This window comes from Alosa alosa, chromosome 15 (assembly GCF_017589495.1).
Source record: "Alosa alosa isolate M-15738 ecotype Scorff River chromosome 15, AALO_Geno_1.1, whole genome shotgun sequence".
NCBI classification, from domain to species: Eukaryota; Metazoa; Chordata; class Actinopteri; order Clupeiformes; family Clupeidae; genus Alosa; species Alosa alosa.
In genome coordinates, this window is record NC_063203.1 from 16484962 (window position 1) to 16507365 (window position 22404).

General features: G+C 42.6%; 3 protein-coding genes across 3 annotated transcripts; 1 reads left to right on the forward strand and 2 right to left on the reverse strand.

The window, feature by feature from the left end:
• The first annotated feature begins 1453 nt into the window (after positions 1–1453).
• Positions 1454–4845, forward strand: proca1 (protein interacting with cyclin A1). The gene is made up of 4 exons (XM_048264960.1): positions 1454–2067; positions 2260–2392; positions 2678–2812; positions 2950–4845. Exons 1-4 carry the CDS (start codon positions 1521–1523, stop codon positions 4592–4594), a joined length of 2460 nt encoding a protein of 819 aa, XP_048120917.1. The 5' UTR covers positions 1454–1520; the 3' UTR covers positions 4595–4845.
• Positions 4846–8041: 3196 nt separating this feature from the next.
• LOC125308944 (dehydrogenase/reductase SDR family member 11) lies at positions 8042–12192 on the reverse strand. Its single transcript, XM_048265610.1, has 7 exons — positions 11875–12192; positions 10708–10917; positions 10332–10426; positions 10032–10161; positions 9758–9850; positions 9584–9649; positions 8042–9084 (listed from the first exon to the last, which is right to left on the reverse strand). Exons 1-7 carry the CDS (start codon positions 12004–12006, stop codon positions 9043–9045), a joined length of 768 nt encoding a protein of 255 aa, XP_048121567.1. The 5' UTR covers positions 12007–12192; the 3' UTR covers positions 8042–9042.
• Positions 12193–13046: 854 nt separating this feature from the next.
• Positions 13047–20337, reverse strand: LOC125308454 (dehydrogenase/reductase SDR family member 11-like). Its single transcript, XM_048264982.1, has 7 exons — positions 20139–20337; positions 19360–19569; positions 14563–14657; positions 14297–14426; positions 14088–14180; positions 13932–13997; positions 13047–13515 (listed from the first exon to the last, which is right to left on the reverse strand). Exons 1-7 carry the CDS (start codon positions 20268–20270, stop codon positions 13474–13476), a joined length of 768 nt encoding a protein of 255 aa, XP_048120939.1. The 5' UTR covers positions 20271–20337; the 3' UTR covers positions 13047–13473.
• Positions 20338–22404: the final 2067 nt, after the last annotated feature.

Consider the following 22404-nt stretch of genomic DNA (forward strand, 5'->3'; position numbering starts at 1 on the left):
GGATTTCGTTCGCCTAAACACGCTGATTGGTAACCGATTCATTGCAGTTAATTAGGCTCCCATTTGGCCTTGGAAATTAACATCTCTATCCGTCGGTCCCGTATTTCCACCGTCTTGCCTGTAGGCCTATGTGTCACTATCCATTTCTATACAAACCAAAACAGCGGACTCCTAAATAAACGCAACCACCAACACCACAGGTGTATCTAAATTAGCCATGTACCAAAAATGACATTTTACCGTGACTCCAAGAGCTGTAAACAGTGTTGTAAGGCTGCGTGTACACAACCGCTTGGAGCTCCAGTGGAATTTTAATTTCATGACGAGAATTCTCAGTCTAACCGTTCATGTGCCGTTGCAACGGTGTAAATAGGCGACCCATCAGGCCAGCACTATAACTCCGAGCGTGGTAAACAAAATCAGATATTTCAGGCAGTATATGCTCCCGTTAAGAACCAAACCAGATTTTGTTCAAATCTACACACCTATGGCTACTGAAAAATGTAAGGTTCATTTAGCAAATGTTATTTTGAAGTGTTAAAAAACATCGTTGTTTTAGAATTTCTGAACAAAAGTGGTGGTATTTGGGGGTGTTACGATATTAAGTCACTCAGTGAGACATATGAACCACCTAATGCATGGGAGGCCTGACAATAACCTCTTTGGGAAGCTTGTTCGTACATGCAGTCTTTGCTGCATCTTTTCTGACGAGACATGTCACCCCAGAAAGTGACTGACAGAAGGGGAGATGCAGCTCCCCCAAGATGATAAAACGTCCTCCTTTTGGGCCCTTTCTTCCGCAGCGCAGACTTCAGTTTACATCTTAAACTGGGCCATTTCCCATCCCTTTTGTGGTATTTGAAAGATGCCCAATCTCGTTGGGTCGACAGAATCACCCCATCCCTTGTTACCATGGAAAGCGTTGTAAGAACCTCCTCCTTGCTGCGTCATTGAAGTAAATCGCCAGTTTCAGTGGGAAACGAGAACGTAAGGGGTAACTTGCGGTCAAAACTTCAGCCAGTAGTAGGCTACTTTACAAGTCTTACTACTTCAGTGTAGTGGTGTGCTCCAACACCGCAGACTATATTTAATTACACTGTACCTTGTCAATAAAATGCAGATATAAACCACGAATTGAAGATTTGAATCTACTGCCAAGTTAATTAGCAATCCCCTGTCACTTCCCTAAATAAAGGCCTTGTTTATTGGTGCATATATTTTGTTCACTACATAAAGTAGCCCTATGTGGGAAAAGAAACAATGATATGTTTAAAATGCAGTCCTGCAGGCGCAGACACTCAAACATATCTGGTTTGGTGCTTCTGTGTCGAATGTCGACAGCTGACCAATCAGTGAAGGGTTAATTAAATGACAGACCACTCCCATTATCGACCGTCAACTTTATTAATACTCGCCCCCTGTTCAATGCACCCAATAAATCGACACTCGGCAGCAAGCGGAGGCAGTCAGGTTGCGGTGCTGTCTTGGTGCTGGTGGTGCTGAAATTGCAGCCTGCAGCAATGTGGTCGGTGTTTTTCGTCTTCCTGTCTTACTTAGACGGGGAATTCGTTAAGGCAGACTTCTTAAGCAATTCCTTGGAGGCAGAGAAGGAGAGTAAAGAATTATTTTACTTGCTCAACAATACCCTCTGCGCCAAAAGGTCAAATGTCGGCGAGTACCATCTGCTTCAAGTGTCGGACGGAATTGAAGAAGTCCGTTCTGTTCACGATGCCACCGGTAAACTAGTCGACTGCGCGTTAACAACAGACCAAATGCAAGTTAAATCGTTCATGTATGTGTGTAAACTGGGACTAAGAGGTCAGGTCACAATTCCCACCGCTTTGAATCCCAGCTTCACGAACATTACTGACATTAAGTTGAAGTGCCTCCAGTTGAAATCGAAGCGCTCGACAGATGCGGCAAGTCAACTTCCAGGACGGGAGAGGGGAAAAGTCGAAAGGAAAGGAACAGAGTCTTCCATCCTGCGCAGATCCAAGCGCGGCTTTACCTACCCTGGGACTTTGTGGTGTGGCGCCGGTAACAATGCTGAAAATTATGACCAGCTCGGTGAGTGTGATGAACGATTTATTCAATTCATTTAAATCATAAATGTTTTGTTGCAAATGTAAATGTACCTTGGACACTAAAACACATAGTCTAACCTTTGAAACCTGCATGAAAGTGTTACTCAGTTTGCTTGCGACCTGTCTTGATTCAGTAAATGGCTGAAAGGATGCGTTCGCACTTGGTCATTTTCAGGGGAATTCGCTGAGACCGACAAATGTTGCCGCGTGCATGACCACTGTCCCCACGTCATCCATGCCTTCTCCTCCAATTATGGCTACACCAACTTTAAATGGCACCCAATTAGCCACTGCGACTGCGATAACGCGTGAGTTCAAGAATCCTTCACAAAGCTGCATGAGCTGAACGAATAAAAGTCGTGTGTATGGAATAAGCCTCTTTTAGATAACATTTCTCAGTGAGTGTTATGATCTAATCTGTTTGAAACCCTTTTACTTATAATTGAAACACTGTAAAACAATTGAATGTTAACCACATTCAGTTTAAATATTGAAAGTACATTCAGACAGGCTTTTGTTTAAACAAAGAAAAAGTCATAAAGTCATAAGTCATAAAATTCATTAAATGTCCAGGGCTGTTTTTTGTTTTGTAGATTGAAGGCATGTCTCCGGGAAGTGAATGACACTTCCTCCAGGGTTGTTGGACAGGCATTCTTCAATGTCATCGAGGCGCCCTGCTTTGAGTTTTCCTATGAGGAGCAGTGTGTTGAAAGACACTGGTATGGAGTGTAAGTATCTCTGTCTGAACTCACTATTCCAATATGTAAGCGGTCTTGCAATTGGAAAATTATATTTACTGCACCTCCCATCCCCCTCCATTGTGCACGCCTCATTCTGTTTCCCAACTCTCTCTGCCACCCTGTAGGTGTAAGTGGTACGACAAGGTTCCCGTGGCTGTGCTAAAAGAGTCCATAGCTTATGATTTTGGTGGCATTGATGTCATTGATGATCTGCCCTTACCTCCTCTGGAGAACACTGAGGAGCCTGGCATAGAGCCAGAGGAGACTCCGGAGGGAGCCGGCACCGCACAGTCCACCGGGTCCGGCTCGCAGACCACTACCCCGGAGGCGCCCTCGCTCACCAACATGGTGACCGCGGCTGAGGATTTCATCAAAGTGCTCGCCACCGTATCCACCTCACAGGGCTCCTCGCCAGACGCGACTAAGGAGGAGACGCAGGGCTCGGAGAAGAAACGGAAGAAGAATGCCGGCGGTAAGAAGAGGAAGAACAAAAAGAGGAGGGGGAAGGGCAAAGGGAGGAAGAGGAGGCCGAGCGTGGAGACGGTGGTCAAGACGGACGAGGGCGCAGTGGGCGCTCCCTCCTGCCACGTGCCCGAAGAGGTCAGTAGCAGGACCAACATCATCGAAGACCCGGCGCTAACCAAGCAGGCGGAAGCCAACGTGGACAATTTCATGAGGAGCGAGGCAGACCTGGAGGCCAAAGAGGAGCTGTCGAACACCATGATGAGGGACGAGCCTCAGAGGGCAGCCGGTGCAACGTCGCCTGCGGAATCGGCGAAAGAAGAGTCGCCGAAGGACAAGGACAATGACAAGCGCACGCTTTCCGCCACTGCATCTCCCACTCTCACTGTAAACATGGGGATTATCAAAACCAAGACCCACAGAGAAAGAGTGAGGCTGGGGCAGAAGAGGCTGAGGCACATGCTGCGAGCAGCTACGCCCTCCCCCAACACCCCGAAAGCTAACGAGGACACACAAGAAGATCAGTCCATCACGGCCTCTGTCAGAGACGGCAGCGACAGCACTACGGTTGAAAGCAGGCAAGCTGAGGCTGCGGGACAGCCCAGCTCAGGCACCCTGGGAAACGCAAGCGAAGAGGGCCCCGTTGCCACGACAGCAGGGGCGCCCACCACCAAGCCTTCCCGAGCCAAAAGGCCGAGGTCAAAGGAGAGGGGGATGGGAGGGGGGAGAAAGAGAGCGGGAAAAGTTATACCTCCTTTAGAGGAAGGAGAGGGGCCTCAGCACACAGGGAGTGAGGAGGAGCCCACTGGTGGGACTCCGGTAGTTTCCGCCTCTGAGGTGAGCACGCTGGGCTACCACGTCCCCCCTAAAAGACTGGACTACCAGAGTGTGGCTAGACTGGCGCCTCCCCCAATCAGTAAACCTGTGGAACCCTCACGGAAAGGCAAGCAACAAAGGTCAAGAGAGTCCAGAGAACGGAGGAAAATCGGTTACATTTTTGGCACGACTCTCACCCCCATTCTAACTCCCACGTCCACCCACACGGTTCCTGTGCAAAACCCAGACAAAGCTGACTATGAGGTGATGTTGACCGCTGGTGTGAGTGCCAACACAGTCCCTCCCCAGTCCGACACAAGCACTTTGGCCCAGCAAAGGCCAACTGTCAAAGACACAAGCACACAGGAGACCCCGCTATTTCTTCTGACCGGTATCCCTCCCGGAGACCCACAGAAACCAAAACACAAGAAGCAGGAAAGACGTGAAAGGAAGAAACAGAGAAAGGTCTTCGCTGTTCTCTCGAGTGTTTGAATCTTAACTATACCATAGTTACATTTAGGGCCTCACAAATGGCCAAAGATCTTTTTGGTTACCCTTAAAATTAACAACAGTGTTGATACTCTACACAACTATTCTTTCTACAATTGTGGATTTAGTTTTGTAAAGTCTGTGGCAGTAATTGTTTTGATTTTATGGAATGTGTGAAGCAATGTGAGGAAAGAAAAGCAAATACAGTGTCAACAGGGTTTAATAAAGTACTGAAGCATTACTGCTTTTTTTCATGGTGGTAATACAAAGTGTATAACTGATTCTCATTAAGGTGCCCTTAAAATTCAGCTATAAGAACAATACAGCAACAGACTCTAGCCCCTGTTCAATCATTTGATGTATGTTACAGCAACTTTATTATTTTATCGCCTTACTGGGTGTCCACTATTTCATTTCCTGCTGACAAAGCAAGGCCCTGCTGCATATAAAACATATCCGTTTCAAGTGGTCCCAGCACGCCAGAATCTGATGTTCGGTGGGGCGACTTTGGCCCCACCTCTCTTTCTCTCTCTCTCTCTCACTCTCTCTCCCTGAGGCGACTTAAGGAATTGGGTGGAAAAGGGTCACATTCTTGACAAGGGGATAATCTGCATCCAGTGCCTCCCTCAACCTTCCAACTCTAAGTGAGCATTAAAACTACCGGCACGGCAGCCAAAAATCTCCAGTCAGCTGACTCTCACATGTTCTCAGGAGAGCAGGGCGGACACCTGCCACAGGATGGCCATAAAGGGCTCTGGCTAGCCACTTCACAAAGCTCTTCAAAAAAGGGAAAGAGTATAATTCAACAAAGGTCAGTCCCGGACAGTGTGAGGCGCGTTGGCCACGCTGTAGTGGGGTCCTCCCACTAATCCTGTGTGAAATACAGAATTCAGAATCCACCAAATCTTTGTTTTCATTCACCATGGCAGCAAAAATGGTCTCTATGGCAATAACCTCCCTGGAGAGGAGGCCACTGGCACACACTTTAATGCACGTCAAAAGTCTAGTGTGCCACACAGCTCAGCAGCACATGAGCAAGCTATTTACATTTTTGATCATGTCATTTTCCCAGACCCAAGTGACAATACCACCATTCAGAGGGTCCTTTGGCCAGTCACTAGACACTAAGGTTTTAGTACAGCAGCGGCCCCATTTGGATCCAACACAAAGCATAACATGGTCATAAAACTTCCAATACTTCCTCTATTCAGTCAGATAAATAGGTAGGTGGGACATATTTGGTTTGACAAGAGCAAAGCACGATCACTATCACCCCCACCACCTCACCTGTGAGACCGAAACAGGCCGCTGCTTGTGTGGCTTGCAGTGGGCTGGTTGCTGTATGGAGATTACGGGGACTATGGCAGTAGAAATACAGAGTGCTGGAGGCACGAGGATTAGGAAACATGCTAGATTAAAAGCACCTAAGCACTTCTCAGTGTAAGACGCTGGCACACTGTATCACACTACACACTACTGAGTCAGCTAGACTCAGCATAATTTACAAGTATCAAATGTATCTTTAAAAGATTTCACACAAATGGATGATTAACTAGGTCATGGTGGGAAAGCTAGTAAGGCTATTTCAATTAGAGCACTGATCAGGACCTCTCATCATGTGAGAGGCAGTTGCGAGTAAGCAGTTAATGCAAAGACCTTTTGTGTGGGGCCCAACCCAGTAGCCCCCAGTGCAATCCTCATGTTTCCATTTGGCAAGCTCAGCCGGAGGGAAACAATGCGCACTTCATGTTTTCCTCTGCTGGCCTGACACACTTTTTTCTGCTGTGGTTTGCGTGAACATGACTAGTTTCTCCAATGATGGAATTTATCAGTGTCGGCGAACCAAAGCAAGATGCACATTGCAGACAAAGAGAAGTGTGAGAATTTGTTTATCTGTGGAAATGCACAACAAATGGACAACAGAAACAGCCAGACTGAAAGTGTCTCAAACTATAGATTAAACAGTTCCTGGTAAAGCTCTGTGTTTGCTTTTTTTAACTAAGAACAGTAAAAATACTTTAAACTGTGTTTATGTGATGCCACGATCCCTGTAGTCATATAAGAAAAACAATACATGCAGTGATTGAAAACATCATTAGAAAGTGTTTTCCTTGCCACAGAGTATTAGTTAATGCAGTCACACACAAAAAAAACTATGATTTGTCCCCTCATCCAGATTGAATTTAGTTCAAACGGCGCCATCTAGTGGTGCAATTGTATCAAGACCAAACTATAGTTTACAGCTATGGTCATTCTGCAAAAAAAGTGGAAATGCCTGTCCCTTACTTTTGCAGACCCCTAAATCATTTGACCCAATAATCACATAATTGTATACATTCAATAAATATAGACTGTCCTTAAGATGATAAGAAAGAGTTGATAAGAGATAAGAAAAAAATGCCTGGTCCTGAAAATTGTCACCCATTATATGGAAGTTAAGCTGTGTACTAGGCCTACAAATTTCATATACATTTAACTTTAACACTGCATAAAATCAATAGAACACTGAAATAGTCAAAAAATACATTATAAATGTGAATAATATGCAAAAAATTACGTCATTGGTGTTACTCTAAACAAAAAACTTTTATTTTGACATAATGCACAGACTCTTTGAAGTTTCTCTTGGGTCAAGAGGTCAGTTGAAGAACTGCAGTGGACAAAGGTATAATATTTGTGAGATGTCTTACTTCATTTGTTTAAAATATCATGATTTGTTTTAGAATTTTAAGCATGGCTTTTAAGGATGTCATTGGTGTTACTCATTTTATAGCTGTGTGGGTGTTAAAAAAAAAATATATATATATTAAAAGTATGTTTAATAATTAAGTGACCAATGCGGTATCTAGCTTTCTAATATCTATAGTTAAGACGACACTATGTGTGTAGTGTAGTACTATACCATCCACTAGTAGGACATAGTAGGGTGCAGACAGAAAAAAAAAGCCATCCCAGCAGCAGCAGACCAGCCAATCACACATCAGGGGGTCCTCTCTCTTTCAAACTGGGCACCCACATTCACTAAGCCACACACAACTGGCAAACTACTAAACTGCATGAAAAATGTGAACAAGCAAACTGAGGTTACAGAATAATGGAGAGCTGACTGGTATTCTTTTCCTGTTATGACTGCTTTACAATTGTGAATGATGGAGAAAAATATCGGTCTATATGTCTTTATATATATGTCTTTATATAAAAGTATATATACTCTTTTGATCCCGCGAGGAAGATTTGGTCTCTGCATTTATCCCAATCCGTTAATTAGTGAAACACACTCAGCACACAGTGAACACACAGTGAGGTGAAGCACACACTAATCCCGGCGCAGTGAGTTGCCTGCAACAACAGCGGCGCTCAGGGATCAGTGAGGGGTTAGGTCCGAAGTGCTAACCAGTAGGCCACGGCTGTCCGTGTTTGACACAAAAACTGATATCCCAGACACACTGACATGATGCAGTGAATTTTTATTTATTTATAGCACTATTATTTTTGCATTACACATTTTATTGTGTGTCACATGATGTCACACATGTCTGGAGGTTGTAGTGAAGTAATCATTGCAAAACCCCTGCATTCCTTTATCACCACTGTGCCTGTGTGTAGTTGTCTGCATTAACAGCTACTAGTTGTACAAAAAAAACAAGAAAAGGAAAGAAATTCATGTGGAAATCATAACAATTAGCAGCTAAGGAAGGGAGGTAAATCAGTACTTAGTGGTTTATCATTCGGCTGGAGTTCTATCCAAAAAATAGCCAAATCAAGTATTTCATAGTCAAATACAACTACTTAGATAGTAAATGCAGTCAGTATCCTGGACTATAATCAGAGAAATCCTAACATGTTAACAAGTCGCTATTTGTTCGAGCAACATAATAAAAAAAAATACATATGAAGTCATTTAATTTAGCACTGTCTCCTGACTTGAGGTATACATACAACAATTGAGGTATACTCATAACTGAGGTATCAGTCAGTCAGTTTTTAGATAAAAAAAAAAGTATCCCAAAAATGTGGTGGTGTTTATCTTGTGTTACTGGGTTACGGGTTTACAGTTTGCTTGGGTGGATTTTAATGTGACTTTGATTCATGAGTCTGCAATAGATTTTTTGATCATCCCGGCTTATTCATTACAACATCTTCTTTAAAAATAAACTTGATTCACACCACAGTGTGATTCACATGTACCATCAAGTGACAATGAATCTGAACCTACATTATTATACCATATAGCCAAAATTTTAAATAGGTGGCCCTGTCTCCAATGCTCCTCTCCTTATTCACCAGGCACCATACATCAGGGCTGCACCTGTAGGAACCCGTAGCCCAAACACTTTACAAAACTCCCTCGCAGGTCCCTTTAGGGGGATAGACTCTTGAGGTGAGCAGATTTAGACACGGCAGATCCCTCCAGCAGTTTTTAAAGCAGCAGACGACCGGCCTGCATGAGGTTAGGACACCTGTTCAACGGGCCGCATCAGAATGTCACCAATCTAGATCGAAATGGAAAGAGAAGGAGATTATGAAAATAACCTTTTAACAATATAATCCATACAGCCAGACCCTGGGAAAAAGTACATCTTAAGAATTCACTCAAAGAAAAGAAAAAAGGTAAATGTAGGCAAAAAAAAAAAAAACTCCTAAATAGCCAAAAAATTTGCATTTAACATACATCAGTCACAAGTGTTTTGTTTGCACTGTTTTAGTAAAAGTATCTAGATTTGGCGCTAGCATAATCAATAACATATCACAAGCATCAGTGGATATATTTCGATATGCTACATTTTGTCCCACCCCTACTGACAGTCCAGTGATATCTACATTCTGGTGGAATCTTCAAGTGCTTTGATTGTTAAATGTGTGGCATCTTACAACAAGGAATCAACATCCAAAGCCCTGTGATGAATGCTGAATCACTTCATCACTTGGGGTATTATCTGGGATCGTCAAAATACTGATATAACGTAAGTGAGCCAAAAATGCCTTCCTTACCTGTACATGAGGAGGGGCACTTAAGGCATACACCACTGCACTGGCTATGTCGCCAGCCTCCAAGCACTACAGACAATGAGAAACTGGTATTAGACTAAACATTCAACAGCACTGAGAAAGCAAAAATGAACAGACATTACTTTCTAATTCGACAGATTTCGACAAATCCCATACCTTTATACTTGCATATGTTGCAGCAGCTTTCTCAGGGTCATCGCCATGGAGGCGGAAGGCAAATTCTGTTTCCACTAGACCAGGTGATATGGCCTGTCAGGGGAAACATTTGTGTGTTATTTGCCACTGGACAACAAAAACAATAGCAAGACAGTGAGAACAACAACAACAACCATAACTAATTCATGGGGATGATGCAGAAATTATTTGCAACAAAAAGTAAATTAAAAGTTGTTCAAGCAGAGGCAAACCATAGTGTTCACAGTGTTCTTACAGTGGCTCGTATATGGGTCTTTGCTTCCCGTAGCTCCTGCCGGATCCCCTCAGTGAGTGCGGTCACAGCATACTTGGTGGCACTGTAGAAGTGAACGCTGGCACTGGGCACCACTCTGTGCCCACTCATGCTGGATATAAGCAATGTACAGAAATCAGGTAGCCTATGGATTACTTGATCTGCTGCTGGTAAAATAACCCCTTATTGTTTAACCAACTGCTGGCGATATAGAGCCAGTTACTACTAGGCAGTGCTTTGCCTTTTGCTCTTTAACCAGCGAGGGAGTTCAAGGGCATCTACCTGTTGATGTTAATGATATGTCCATCATCCACATTTCTTTCCTTCATGGACTGGTATGCCTCCCTTGTGCATATTGACAAAGCAAGGACGTTGACCTGAAGTATTATAGATACAGCAAAGTCAAGGAATTAATGTCCTCTCAATACTGCAACAACTGGGTCATAAAGTCTTTCAGATTATGCCATTTTACCAATCCCTGTGTAACTTAGTTACATTCAGACTCTATCCATCCATATCCACTTTATCCATGGTCTTATTTGCAGATATCGAAACAACTGATATCAAAATAGAGACCCTCCTGAAAAAATGCCAGCAAGCTATCCTACAGAATAACCTTATTTTGACCACTTATATGTAGACGCTTTTAGTTACTTACATCCATCATCGTCCTCCAGCCATCAGTTTTGCCGCTCAGCAGTGGCTCAGGGTGAGCTAGGCCAGCGTTATTGATGCACACATCAACACCCTGGTGCAAGGTCTTGATGGCGGAGAACATGGAGAGGATCTCCTCTTCGTTTGACAAGTCGCATTTGTAGGGAATGAGAGTGCCACTCAAGCCAGCACTCTGGCATTCTGCTGCCAGTTTCTAAGGACCAGGACATATTAAATAAGTAATTTCGCAGTTACCGTAATGCTTCAATATCACACCTAATCATCATTCATTTCAGTAACGTTAATGGGATCATACCATACCTGGCCTGAACTGTCTCACTAAGAACTCTTTTCCACCACTGAACGCCAAGTTACCCATTAATTTCAGGAACCTCCGTGAGCTCCAGTTAGCAGCTACGGGCTCTCACACAGGTTCCCATTCAAACCAATGGGCAACACGGTGGACAGCGGCACACGAAGTTTTGGTGGAAAACCGGCTTAAATCATTGGTGATAACCGATAACAGATGTCCTAAAAGTGTTAATCAAACTATTTGCATAGGTAATTCGGTTCCTTGTCACCAGATATGAACAATAATATCCATCGCTTCCCTTTTAATTACACTTTGGCTAACTAGCCACCCTGCGAAGTAGTTTCACTTGACTTCCTAGCTAACATTAGCAACTTTGATAGGCATCTGCATCACGAAAACGACAACTAAGCTAATTAGCAGAAAGCTTGCGATAACTCTGTCCATTGGCAACGATTCACAAAACATAGAAATTGTACAATACGACTTTCACGTAGGCTGCTGACTTCCATGTGTTAGTTATGTAGCATAACCATTTTAGCTGAGCCTTGCTTTGAAAAAAAAAAAGCTAGCTAGCCAGTTTGCTATCTAGCAAGGTAAAATTGCCATTAACCCAATTGTTAGCTAATACAGAAACAAAAATAGGTTAGCTTATGTTTGTACGACTAAAATAACAGTTCTGAATGTCGTCTAATCTGAATTTGGCTTGCCACTAACGTTATCGTTTAACAATGTTGCTTACTTAGCTAACAAGTCAGTCTGCGTGAAAGGCTGTTAACAAACTTTGTGGATTGTATGGCAGTTAACGTTAGCTAGCTATTGGTAGCCAGCTATCCTACTTGTGCTACATTTTCTACCCACCTCTATCTTCTCAACAGTCCTGGCGCAGCCGACCACCTTCATGCCATGTCGGACAAGAGCTTTCGTGATAGCCGCTCCAATTCCAACGGAGGCTCCAGTCACAAGAGCTACTCTACCTTTCCACCGATCCATTTGTACCAAAAAGTAAACAGTTTACAATTTCACTTGACGCGAACCTGTTCACGATAATCCCGCCAGCGTGAGCCTTCTTGCGTGTTTTAGTAAATAATTGTCAAAACGCTGCACGCCCACAAGCACTGTTATCATATGACGTCCCATAAAGTAACATTCCATCTTCCAAGGAAAATTAAACTATAAACTTCAGAAGATGTTTTATTAGCTTACTGTGTGGCGATAAAGATCAAGACGTTTCCGATTAATCTTTGGTGTTAACACTGAACAACCTGCGAGGTTTTCATCCGGGTGTTATTTAGGGTTACGTCTACAAAACTCAATAAGGACAAGTGTTTTGACACTTGTTACTGGGGTATCTATTTTAAATAAGCAAATGATACACAAAAGTATATATTTTGCTATTGTAAAAATATCAAATCTTATGTCTTACACAGATAGGTCTAACAAGTAGTATAAACTGCAAAATAGCTGTACATCTAAGATGCCCTTGATGCAGCCTACACAATAGCATACAAAAGGTTTCAGTCTGGCATAAAGAGATCTACAGCCGCTAGAATGAAGCCCTTAAGATGCTGAACTGGACTGTATTTGACTGCAGTCACACTGAAATTGGATATGATTTGCTTTCTCATAAAAAGTACGTGTCCTTGTTTAAATAGCCCCATCTAGTGGTGGTTTGATCAAGTAGCCTACAGTTCATAAAGGCTTTTGCGGATCTGCTCTTACAGCATGGCCTGTAGTATAGTAGCAGTATACTATGTTTCTGCGGCTGCTAATAACATTTAATCAAGGGGACTTCCCTCATTAAATGAAACAGTGCACCCACATTCACCAAGTCACTGGCAAATCTTAATACATGAATGGGAACAGGCAAACTGAGGTTAACCATAACAGAGAGCTGACTTCTTGTTTTCCTTTTTTAACACTTAAGTTGCTATTTGTTCCCACTGACATGGGGTCTAAGACTATACATCAACTGAGGTATCAGTCAGGTATCAGTTCTATATAAAAATAAAACCAAAAGACAACCCAAAATGTAGGAGACAAAAAATGTAGGAGATGTTTATCTTCCATTTTTAGTTTCTGGAGTAAAAGTTTACATCTTGCAAGGAAGGGTTGCTCATTCAATTCATAGGTCAGCCTTGATTTTTTGATCAATCGGGCCAATTCATTATCAACACTCATACAACAATTTAAAAAATGAGACACAATATGTATACTATCAAGTGAAAAATCAATCTGAAACATACATTATTATACCATAACCAAAATTTGAAATGGGTCACCCTTTCTCCTATCTGGCACTGCTATCCTCATCAGCATTGCACCTGTAGGACCCCACATTCCAAGCTCTTTACAAACTCACAGAACCCTTTAAGTAGATAGACTGTTATCTTGAGCACATTTAGACATGGTATGTCCTTCCTCCAGCAGATCCTCAAGGGGCAGACTGCATATGCAAGGTTAGGACATCTGTTCAACAGGCCTCATCAGTATGTCACCAATCTAGATAGAAATGGAAAGGGGGAGAAAAGGAAAGACAATTAGAAGGAAAAGAAGAAATAAAATGGTTATAAATCTGGTACAATTACATGCCTTACTTAAGGGAAGTAATCAATGTGCATTGTCCCTTTTAAATAAACATAGTTTAAAATGTATTCCCTTATGCCATTCACCGGACGCTCTGGAGACTCTCTTAAGGCCTTAAGCTACTTGAATGATTCCTGGCTAACTTGAATTTGACAGACTGTCTGTCTGTCATAAACATTATGGCAGACAGCTGTGCTTGCTGCTAACATTAGATACACATATTCCCATATTGTTATGTTAATATATATGCTTATTGTCTCTCCCCATACTTCATCATAAAATAAATATGTCGCCAATCTAATGCAAGCCAGTAATGAAAGACACCATCTTACTTGTACATGTGGTGGGGCACTAAGGGCATATACCACTGTACTTGCGAGGTCGCCAGCCTGTATGCACTGCAGAGAACACAAGTCGGTTACTACACCAGTGCAGACTGAGATAAATGTTGTAGACCAGTACTGCGTTCAAATCAGATTGGCAGTTACCTTTATACTGGCATATATTGCAGCAGCTTTCTCTGGTTCCTCACTATGGAGACGAAATTCAAATTCTGTTTCCACAAAACCAGGTGATATTGACTGTAAATGTGTAAGAGAGGGAGAGGGGATTTTTTCCTTAGTATGACTACACAAGGGTGTGTTGCATCTCATTATGCGAATATGAAGCAATTACATGCAAGCCATGTGGTACTTACAGTGGCTCGGATGTGGCTTTTTGCTTCTCGAAGCTCTTGCCTAAGTCCTTCTGTAAGTGCGGTCACAGCATACTTAGTGGCACAGTAGAAGTGACAGCTGGCATCGGGAGCCACCCTGTGTCCACTCATACTACAAAACAGAATGTTAATTCAACAGGATTAAACTTTATCAGACTTTATAATTTACAAGCTTCTATTCTATGAGACAACTAGTGTCAAAATACAAAATAACACTCATTTAGCTTCAGGTATAGCAGGGCATGTACCTGTTAATGTTAATGATGTGACCATCGTCCACATTTCTTTCTTTCATGGATTGGTAGGCCTCACGTGTGCAAATTGTCAAAGCCAGGACATTAACCTACAGAGTATTTTAGATGAAGGACAGCTACAATAAATACAGAATATTGTTCAAACATATGGAAATATGGTAAGTCGGGGTGTTGAAATTAATCAAATAATTGATGCATCGCGATGTGGACATGGACGATTCTGCATCGATGCAGTGGCCGACCATGATCGATTATAACACAGTGATGTCGCTTGTTAATTTTCCGGCCGCGACATAAACATTCTAATGAAGAATAACATTCTCAGTAGCCTAACCCATTTCATCTAGAGTCTAGTTAGACTACTGAGAATGTTATTTTTCGTTCATGTCCGTAGAGTCTAGATTAGGGGTCTCCAACACGCTGCCCACGCCCCGCAGGCACCAGGTAGCCTGCTGGACGCCTATGGGGTGCCCACAGCGCACCTTCTAAAAATAGCCAACAAGACGCCTGCAGATCAAGCTCTAAAAACATCAATTGTAGTCCAGAACCATTTAAAGAATGTATGTAGCCATACATCTGTAGCCTAACATTAACTTGATATTAGTGATAGCCTACCTACTAATTGTAGCTGGGTTAAATTGTAGCCTTTGGCTCCGAATCATGGGCGGACTGGCCATCTGGCATCCCGGGCATTTTCCCGGTGGGCCGACGCACCTTTTGGGCCGATAGAATAGGCTATATATATATATATTTAATCATTTGGGCCAACGGTCGGCCCAAAAGGAAGGACAATCAGCGGCCCATTGGTTACATTTCCATATTGACACTCGACTGATCCAATGAAAGCTCACGTCAGGCCCCACCCCTCGCATTTTGGCTCAGAGCCAGGATTTTGTGAGCCGTCAAAAGTTAATCGAAGTTGCCTGCACGAAATTTCAGCAACAGCCCTGTTTATTTTGTGTTGTTTCAGTTGTCCTACATTGATTAACGTCTACGACAATCTAGGTATGCCTAATTTAGCTCTTTACACATAGGCTTCATTAACTGTTTGGTGCTGCTGTCAGTTGAGCATTGTATAGTTTAAATGTAGCCTATTGAATAATTTGAAATGATACTTTGAATTCAAGCAGAAACTCTTCTTTAATAATTGCTTGTATAGCCTAGGCTACTTGAATATGGAGATCATGTGCTCCATGGCTACCTCTGATCAGTCAGAGTGATAGCCAATGAGGCCTACATCACTTTCAGTGCTCCATGACAGTTGAAAATATATGCATATTTAAGGGTAATGCAAATATTTTGTATTTAATTAGGTGTGCCCGACCGATTTGAGGGCTGCTTGGACCAAATATGCCAGGGCCGATTTTTGGTCCCAGTCCGCCCCTGCTCCGAATCCTTTTCCCATTCAATCTTTAAACAACAACTGGCATGCATACAGTAAAAGAAGAAAAAAAAAGCTTGCTCGTCTGGTGTAACCAAAAGAAGCATATCTTTGCGAAAGTTCTGTGGCCATTCCGTGTTTGTCCCATCCTCCGTGTAGCAATAGCGCTGTAAATCTTGTGGCATGCATGTCATGCAATAAGACTGTGCTAGCGAAAAACAAAACCTTTTTTGCCAGATCATGGAGAGATTTCAGATGTGCAATAACTCTAAAATGCGTAGTAGTCGCTGTTTTGCTAGGCTCAGCATTTGATGGAGAATGACACTCTTTTCACATCATAAACATGGTGTGCAACCATACCAGAAACAACATTTTTCACATGGTAATATTATACATATTTAAAAAGTGGATAAATGGACCCAAGGTTCAAACAAATTGTGTAATTTGACAAATTCCACATTGACAAGGGAATGGTAGAGCAATGTCTATGCTCAGCTTGCCTTTGTCTGCCTGTCTGCCTGTCTGCCTGTCTGCCTGTCTGCCTGTCTGCCTGCGACTGTGTGTGTGCATGTGTGCACGTGCATGTACTTTATGTGTGCAAATCACAAATGAGTGGGTATGGGTTAGGTTAATGCGGGCTCTTGAGACTAACATACCATAAATATTTTGTCATCTTGGGTAACGGTTCGGGTAGGGCTAGTTATTTAGAGGAGTGGCCACCAAGTATCATGTTCCCTGGTGTTTCAGTAACCTGGGAATCACTAACCAAAATTGATGACGGTAAAAGAAAAAAATTAATTCCTTTTTTATATTTTAAATGACTTGTTGTCCTGATTCTTCCTGTGGATCTTAGTGGGCACTGAGGAAGCAATACTTTCACACGCCAGTTTTTCATGATTACTATTTCAATTGTTTCATATCAAAATTCACTACTTAATTATGTGTTTATGTGTGTGTGTGTGTTTGTGTGTTTATGTGTGTGTGTGTGTGTGTTTGTGTCTGTCTGTCTGTCTGTCTGTCTGCCTGTCTGCCTGTCTGCCTGCGACTGTGTGTGTGTGTGTGTTTGTGTCTGTCTGTCTGTCTGCCTGTCTGCCTGTCTGCCTGTCTGCCTGTCTGCCTGTCTGCCTGTCTGCCTGCGACTGTGTGTGTGTGTGTTTGTGTCTGTCTGTCTGTCTGTCTGTCTGTCTGCCTGTCTGCCTGTCTGCCTGTCTGCCTGTCTGCCTGTCTGCCCGTGTGTGTGTGTGTGTGTGTGTGTGTGTGTGTGTGTGTGTGTGTGTGTTTGTGTCTGTCTGTCTGTCTGTCTGTCTGTCTGTCTGTCTGTCTGTCTGTCTGTCTGTCTGTCTGTCTGTCTGCCTGTCTGCCTGTCTGCCTGTCTGCCTGTCTGCCTGTCTGCCTGTCTGCCTGTCTGCCTGTCTGCCTGTCTGCCTGTCTGTCTGTCTGCCTGTCTGCCTGTCTGTCTGTCTGCCTGTCTGCCTGTCTGCCTGTCTGCCTGTCTGTCTGTCTGCCTTGTGTGTATATGTGAGTTTGCTTTTTGTTTATAAGAGTGTCTGTGTGTGTCTTCGCATGCGGCCTGTGTTTGTGTGTTTATGTGTGTGTGTGTGTGCATATGTTTGCATGCCTACATGTGATAATGCGTGTGTGTTTATATATCTGCATTCATATTATTGAATTTTTTTTTTTTTTTGGGGGGTTTATGCCTTTTAATGCGACAGGATAGTGGAGAGTGACAGGAAGTGAGGGGAGAGAGAGTCAGGGTGGGATCCGAAAGACCACGGGCGGAATCGAACCCTGGTCGCCGGGCGTGACGTGGGCAGGTGCCCCAGCCATGGCAGGGGCTGTGTGTGTGTGTGTGTGTGTGTGTGTGTGTGTGTGTGTGTGTGTGTGTGTGTGTGTGTGTGTGTGTGTGTGTGTTTGTGTCTGTCTGTCTGTCTGTCTGTCTGTCTGTCTGCCTGTCTGCCTGTCTGCCTGCGACTGTGTGTGTGCATGTGTGCACGTGCATGTACTTTATGTGTGCAAATCACAAATGAGTGGGTATGGGTTAGGTTAATGCGGGCTCTTGAGACTAACATACCATAAATATTTTGTCATCTTGGGTGTAACGGTTCGGGTAGGGCTAGTTATTTAGAGGAGTGGCCACCAAGTATCATGTTCCCTGGTGTTTCAGTAACCTGGGAATCACTAACCAAAATTGATGACGGTAAAAGAAAAAAATTAATTCCTTTTTTATATTTTAAATGACTTGTTGTCCTGATTCTTCCTGTGGATCTTAGTGGGCACTGAGGAAGCAATACTTTCACACGCTAGTTTTTCATGATTACTATTTCAATTGTTTCATATCAAAATTCACTACTTAATTATGTGTTTTATGTAGTTTGTCGAGGACTGGTTCAGACACGTCACATCCATAACGCCAGTTTTTCCTACATAATTCATTACGAAAATGACGCATAGTTTCAAAAACACACTTTTTATGTTCATTCAAGTCTCCTTCATGCTACATATATCATAGTTTCGGCAGTTTCCTTCAAAATTGTAGATTGGAGTTTGTAGAAAACCTGTAATCTCTCACAAAAGTGTGTCCATTTCATGTCACATCCATAACGCTGATAAAATGGCTTGTCTTCTTAGGATGAAATTGATTATATGCAATTTGAGGATTTCTCAGTATTCAGAGGACAGAGGTTACATTAAAATGAATGCAAATTAATTCACTGATACTAATTTTGCCCCCACTTTAAGGCATTTTGTTTACCAATATGAGTCCAATTGTCACATCCATAACGCTGGAACTGCCCAGGTGTTCAGATTGGTTGTCTGTCCATGTCTATGTCTCTTAGCTTTCTACTTTCATCCAGCAATATGTAGCCTGTAAATGTAGGGCTCTGTAATTTTATGTAGAAATTGTAAAATTGATTTCTGGGCAGACATATGGTAATTAGTGTTGACATGAAATTGTAAAGATGTGTTGGCTAAATGTAGACCTAACAACATTTCTTTTTACATTGTTTCATGGTACGAAAATGGATGTTCTATGTGAAGTTTATCATACTCAGGAAATGCTGTAATTTGTTGACAAGTACTGTCTGCTGTGTTCAGACTTTGTAAAAAGATTGTTTTTATTTTACTAGGCCTAGGCTACCTGTATTTTTGGATGAAAACATAACTATATAAAGTAATATAGAAAACTGTATTATATTGAACTACACAGTATCGCATTCCGTCAAGTCAAATATCCTATATGGCTTTAATAAAAAATGTATCTGACGCATGGATGCATCAGGAATCAAATCGAATCGCTGACATGATAATCCTAATCGAATCGAATCGGGAGATCAGTGGCCAATTCACACCTCTAATGGTAAGTACATGTTACATACTAAGACACTGGCAGACACTTTGAAATTACTTACATCCATCATCGTCCTCCAGCCGTCCGTTTTGCCGCTCAGCAGTTGCTCAGGGTGAGCTAGGCCAGCGTTATTGATGCACACATCAACACCCTGGTGCAAGGTCTTGATGGTGGAGAACATGGACAGGATCTCCTCTTCGTTTGACAGATCGCATTTGTAGGGAATGAGTGTTCCACTCAGACCAGCACTCAGACATTCTGCTGCGAATTTCTAAGGATAAGGGACATCATTTTGACCATTAGTATTATTGTAAGTATCATATGACAAATGATATGCCGCAATATCACACTATCAACATTAAAGTGTGTTGGCCTCTAAGCAACAACGCAGACTGTGTAGCCCTAACTTGCCCAGACAATCACAGGTCATTCGTCCTCCAAACGTGAGGAGTAACGTAATGTGCTACTTTTTAGTGGACAGGTCGTCTACTAGCTATAGCATCTTTTTGGCGTCTTCGTGGCATTCGGACAGGACGCTTCAATTGCAACATTGTAGAACATTGTAGCAAATTCCAACATTCCTTCAGCTGAGTAATGACATATCCACCACCAATAACCATCCACACATATACAGAAAGTATAACCTACGTTATATTGTTGTCACCAAAAATAACACTGTTCTGCATGTCGTCGGATCTGAAACTTGGCTTGTCACTGGAATGAACTTTGACTAGGCCTATACAAGCCAGTCTGCTAGACTGCTCACGAGCTGATTTATAGTATGGCAACTTGCTTAGGTATGTAGGCTAAAGGGACTTTGATGGTAGCGAGATAGCCCACCTCTATCTTCTCAATGTTCCTGGCGCAGCCGACCACCTTCATCCCATGTTGCACTAGAGCTTTCGCGATAGCCGCTCCAATTCCAACGGAGGCTCCAGTCACCAGGGCTACTCTACCTTTCCACCGATCCATTTATCCACAAAAGTTAACAGACTATTATTGAATTTGACACGGACTTGCTCACAATGACAACTCTCACGTCAAGGTGAGCCTTGTGGTAGTGTATTTTAGTAAATAATTGTCTATATGCACGCCCACCAGAAGCATGTGACGTCACAACGATAGATAGCACTTTATTCATCCCGAGGGAAATTTTAGGAATCCAGTAGGGTAGCATATACAACCATAACACAACACACACACATATATCTCACATACAAAAAAAAACTCACAGAAATGTAAGAGCATGTGAAGTTACAATGGTCTGGTGGACTGACCGTGTGATGCATTGACCATGATATGTGCTATGGTAGAGTGTGTGCAATGGTAGAAGTGCAAAAGTGAACAGTGCAGGGAAGTGCAATAACTTTGCTTGTTATTAAATATTAACTAGGAAAAGACAAGAATGTAAACATAATAGTATCGCTTAATAAACAAGAAAAAGAATATACTTTAAGAACAATACAGGTGCTGCATATAATTAGAAATCATGAAAAAGTTGATTTATTTCAGTAATTCCATTCAAAAAGTGAAACTTGTATAATAAATACATTCATTCTACACAGACTGATATATTTCAAGTGTTTATTTCTTTTAATTTTGATAACCAGAGACTTTCTAATGAGGAGACACAGCACTCAAAAATCCTCCATCGAAATGCATGGGGTTAGTTTGTAACGCCAATATGGCCGTTGTCTACACCAGGGGTCCCCAACCTTTTATGTACCATGGACCGGTTTGATTCCTATTTTTTCACGGACCGGGCGGGGGCGGGGGATGATCGGGGTTCCATGTTCCATATATGTTGTGCATGCATTACTTGAAAAGAACTAGCTCCAGTTATGTATGAACAGTGAAGGTAACGATCTCTTGTGAAAAAAATTGGAACTTGAAGAAGTGAAAATTTAACAATATGAACTATGAATATTGAACAACTTGAAGCTAAAGTGTGAACATGCTTAACAAAATATGGGAACAAAACATGGGAACTAAACGCGCATTACTTAATATAATCAGTGTGAGCCCTGCTTATTTCCCCAACAAGAAGCTTCCATCTGGGGTGATGGAAGACAGTGACACCCTCAGTTTGTTTGAAATGTCCAGTCGACATGCTAATTTGGTCTTAGTTGCAGTCATTGCCGAAAAACCCGCCTCGCATAGATAATGGTGGGAAATGTTTTCAGCTTTTACGGCTATCTCGGGATATTCTGCTTTGGTTTTGATCCAAAACCCGCCAGAGAGGTTTCCTTATACACACTCTTAAAACCACCGTCCATTTGCAATTTCGATCAACTGCTCTTCCTCCTGCGCTGACAAGTTAGGACTATTCGGGATATTGACAAATGGGTTATGGACCCACTCATTGGTTTGCCGTGATCTTTGGAGGATGGGAAGTAACGCCAAACTCATTTGAAAGCGCTAACAAGGTGATCGCACCAGCTGCGAGAAAAGGGCCCTGCCTCAGTCTCTCCCAAAACTCCACTCGTCGTCCCCACAAATCAAGCTTGCTTTAAATGCAGCGACTTTATCTGCCAGTTTAAAGACAGTCGCCATTCTCCCCTGGAGTGACAGGTTGAGGTCATTAAGCAACCCGAATATGTCACACAGGTAAGCGAAGTTTTGACACCCAGTCCTCATCACTAAAATGTGCAGCTAACGGTGACTTTTTTCTGTAAGAAATCTCTGCAGCGCTCGCAACTCAAACACTCTGGCCAGTGACCTGCTAAAGATGCTTGTTTTTGTTGCTCATTCTAGCAGTTTAGCTAACTTCGTGGTGACACTACCGCTCGCCAAGAACTGATCAAGTGAAGTGAGCTGACCTGAGGCTGCGCAGCACTGAAGGCAATATGTAAAAGTGTTGAAGGCGGGACAGACAGACGTAAGAAAATAGACCTTGCAAAATGCAAACAACTGCATATAGACCTATGCCATGTAAAAACGTGACATTATTGCGAATTAAATTTTGTTTAGTTCGCATGCATTTTTTTTAAATTCATGTCGTAGGCTACGGCCCGGTTAGGAATGTCCTGCGGCCCGGTGGTTGGGGACCGCTGGTCTACACATATCCCACCCCTTCCTCGACAAAATGTCAACATTTGAATACAGC

What these genes read in the sequence shown, in the direction of transcription:
- LOC125308454 (XM_048264982.1), bottom strand. Translation starts at nt 20,270, where the DNA reads ATGGATCGGTGGAAAGGTAGAGTAGCCCTGGTGACTGGAGCCTCCGTT. An exon ending in GGAACATTGAGAAGATAGAG is followed by an intron (nt 19,570 to 20,138) that starts GTGGGCTATCTC and finishes CCTTATCCTTAG; the next exon opens with AAATTCGCAGCAGAATGTCT. An exon ending in AAAGCCACATCCGAGCCACT is followed by an intron (nt 14,181 to 14,296) that starts GTAAGTACCACA and finishes ACACATTTACAG; the next exon opens with TCAATATCACCTGGTTTTGT.
- proca1 (XM_048264960.1), top strand. Translation starts at nt 1,521, where the DNA reads ATGTGGTCGGTGTTTTTCGTCTTCCTGTCTTACTTAGACGGGGAATTC. An exon ending in CACTGCGACTGCGATAACGC is followed by an intron (nt 2,393 to 2,677) that starts GTGAGTTCAAGA and finishes TTTGTTTTGTAG; the next exon opens with ATTGAAGGCATGTCTCCGGG. An exon ending in GAAAGACACTGGTATGGAGT is followed by an intron (nt 2,813 to 2,949) that starts GTAAGTATCTCT and finishes GCCACCCTGTAG; the next exon opens with GTGTAAGTGGTACGACAAGG.
- LOC125308944 (XM_048265610.1), bottom strand. Translation starts at nt 12,006, where the DNA reads ATGGATCGGTGGAAAGGTAGAGTAGCTCTTGTGACTGGAGCCTCCGTT. An exon ending in CATATCATTAACATCAACAG is followed by an intron (nt 10,162 to 10,331) that starts GTAGATGCCCTT and finishes GCTTATATCCAG; the next exon opens with CATGAGTGGGCACAGAGTGG. An exon ending in CAACATATGCAAGTATAAAG is followed by an intron (nt 9,650 to 9,757) that starts GTATGGGATTTG and finishes CATTGTCTGTAG; the next exon opens with TGCTTGGAGGCTGGCGACAT.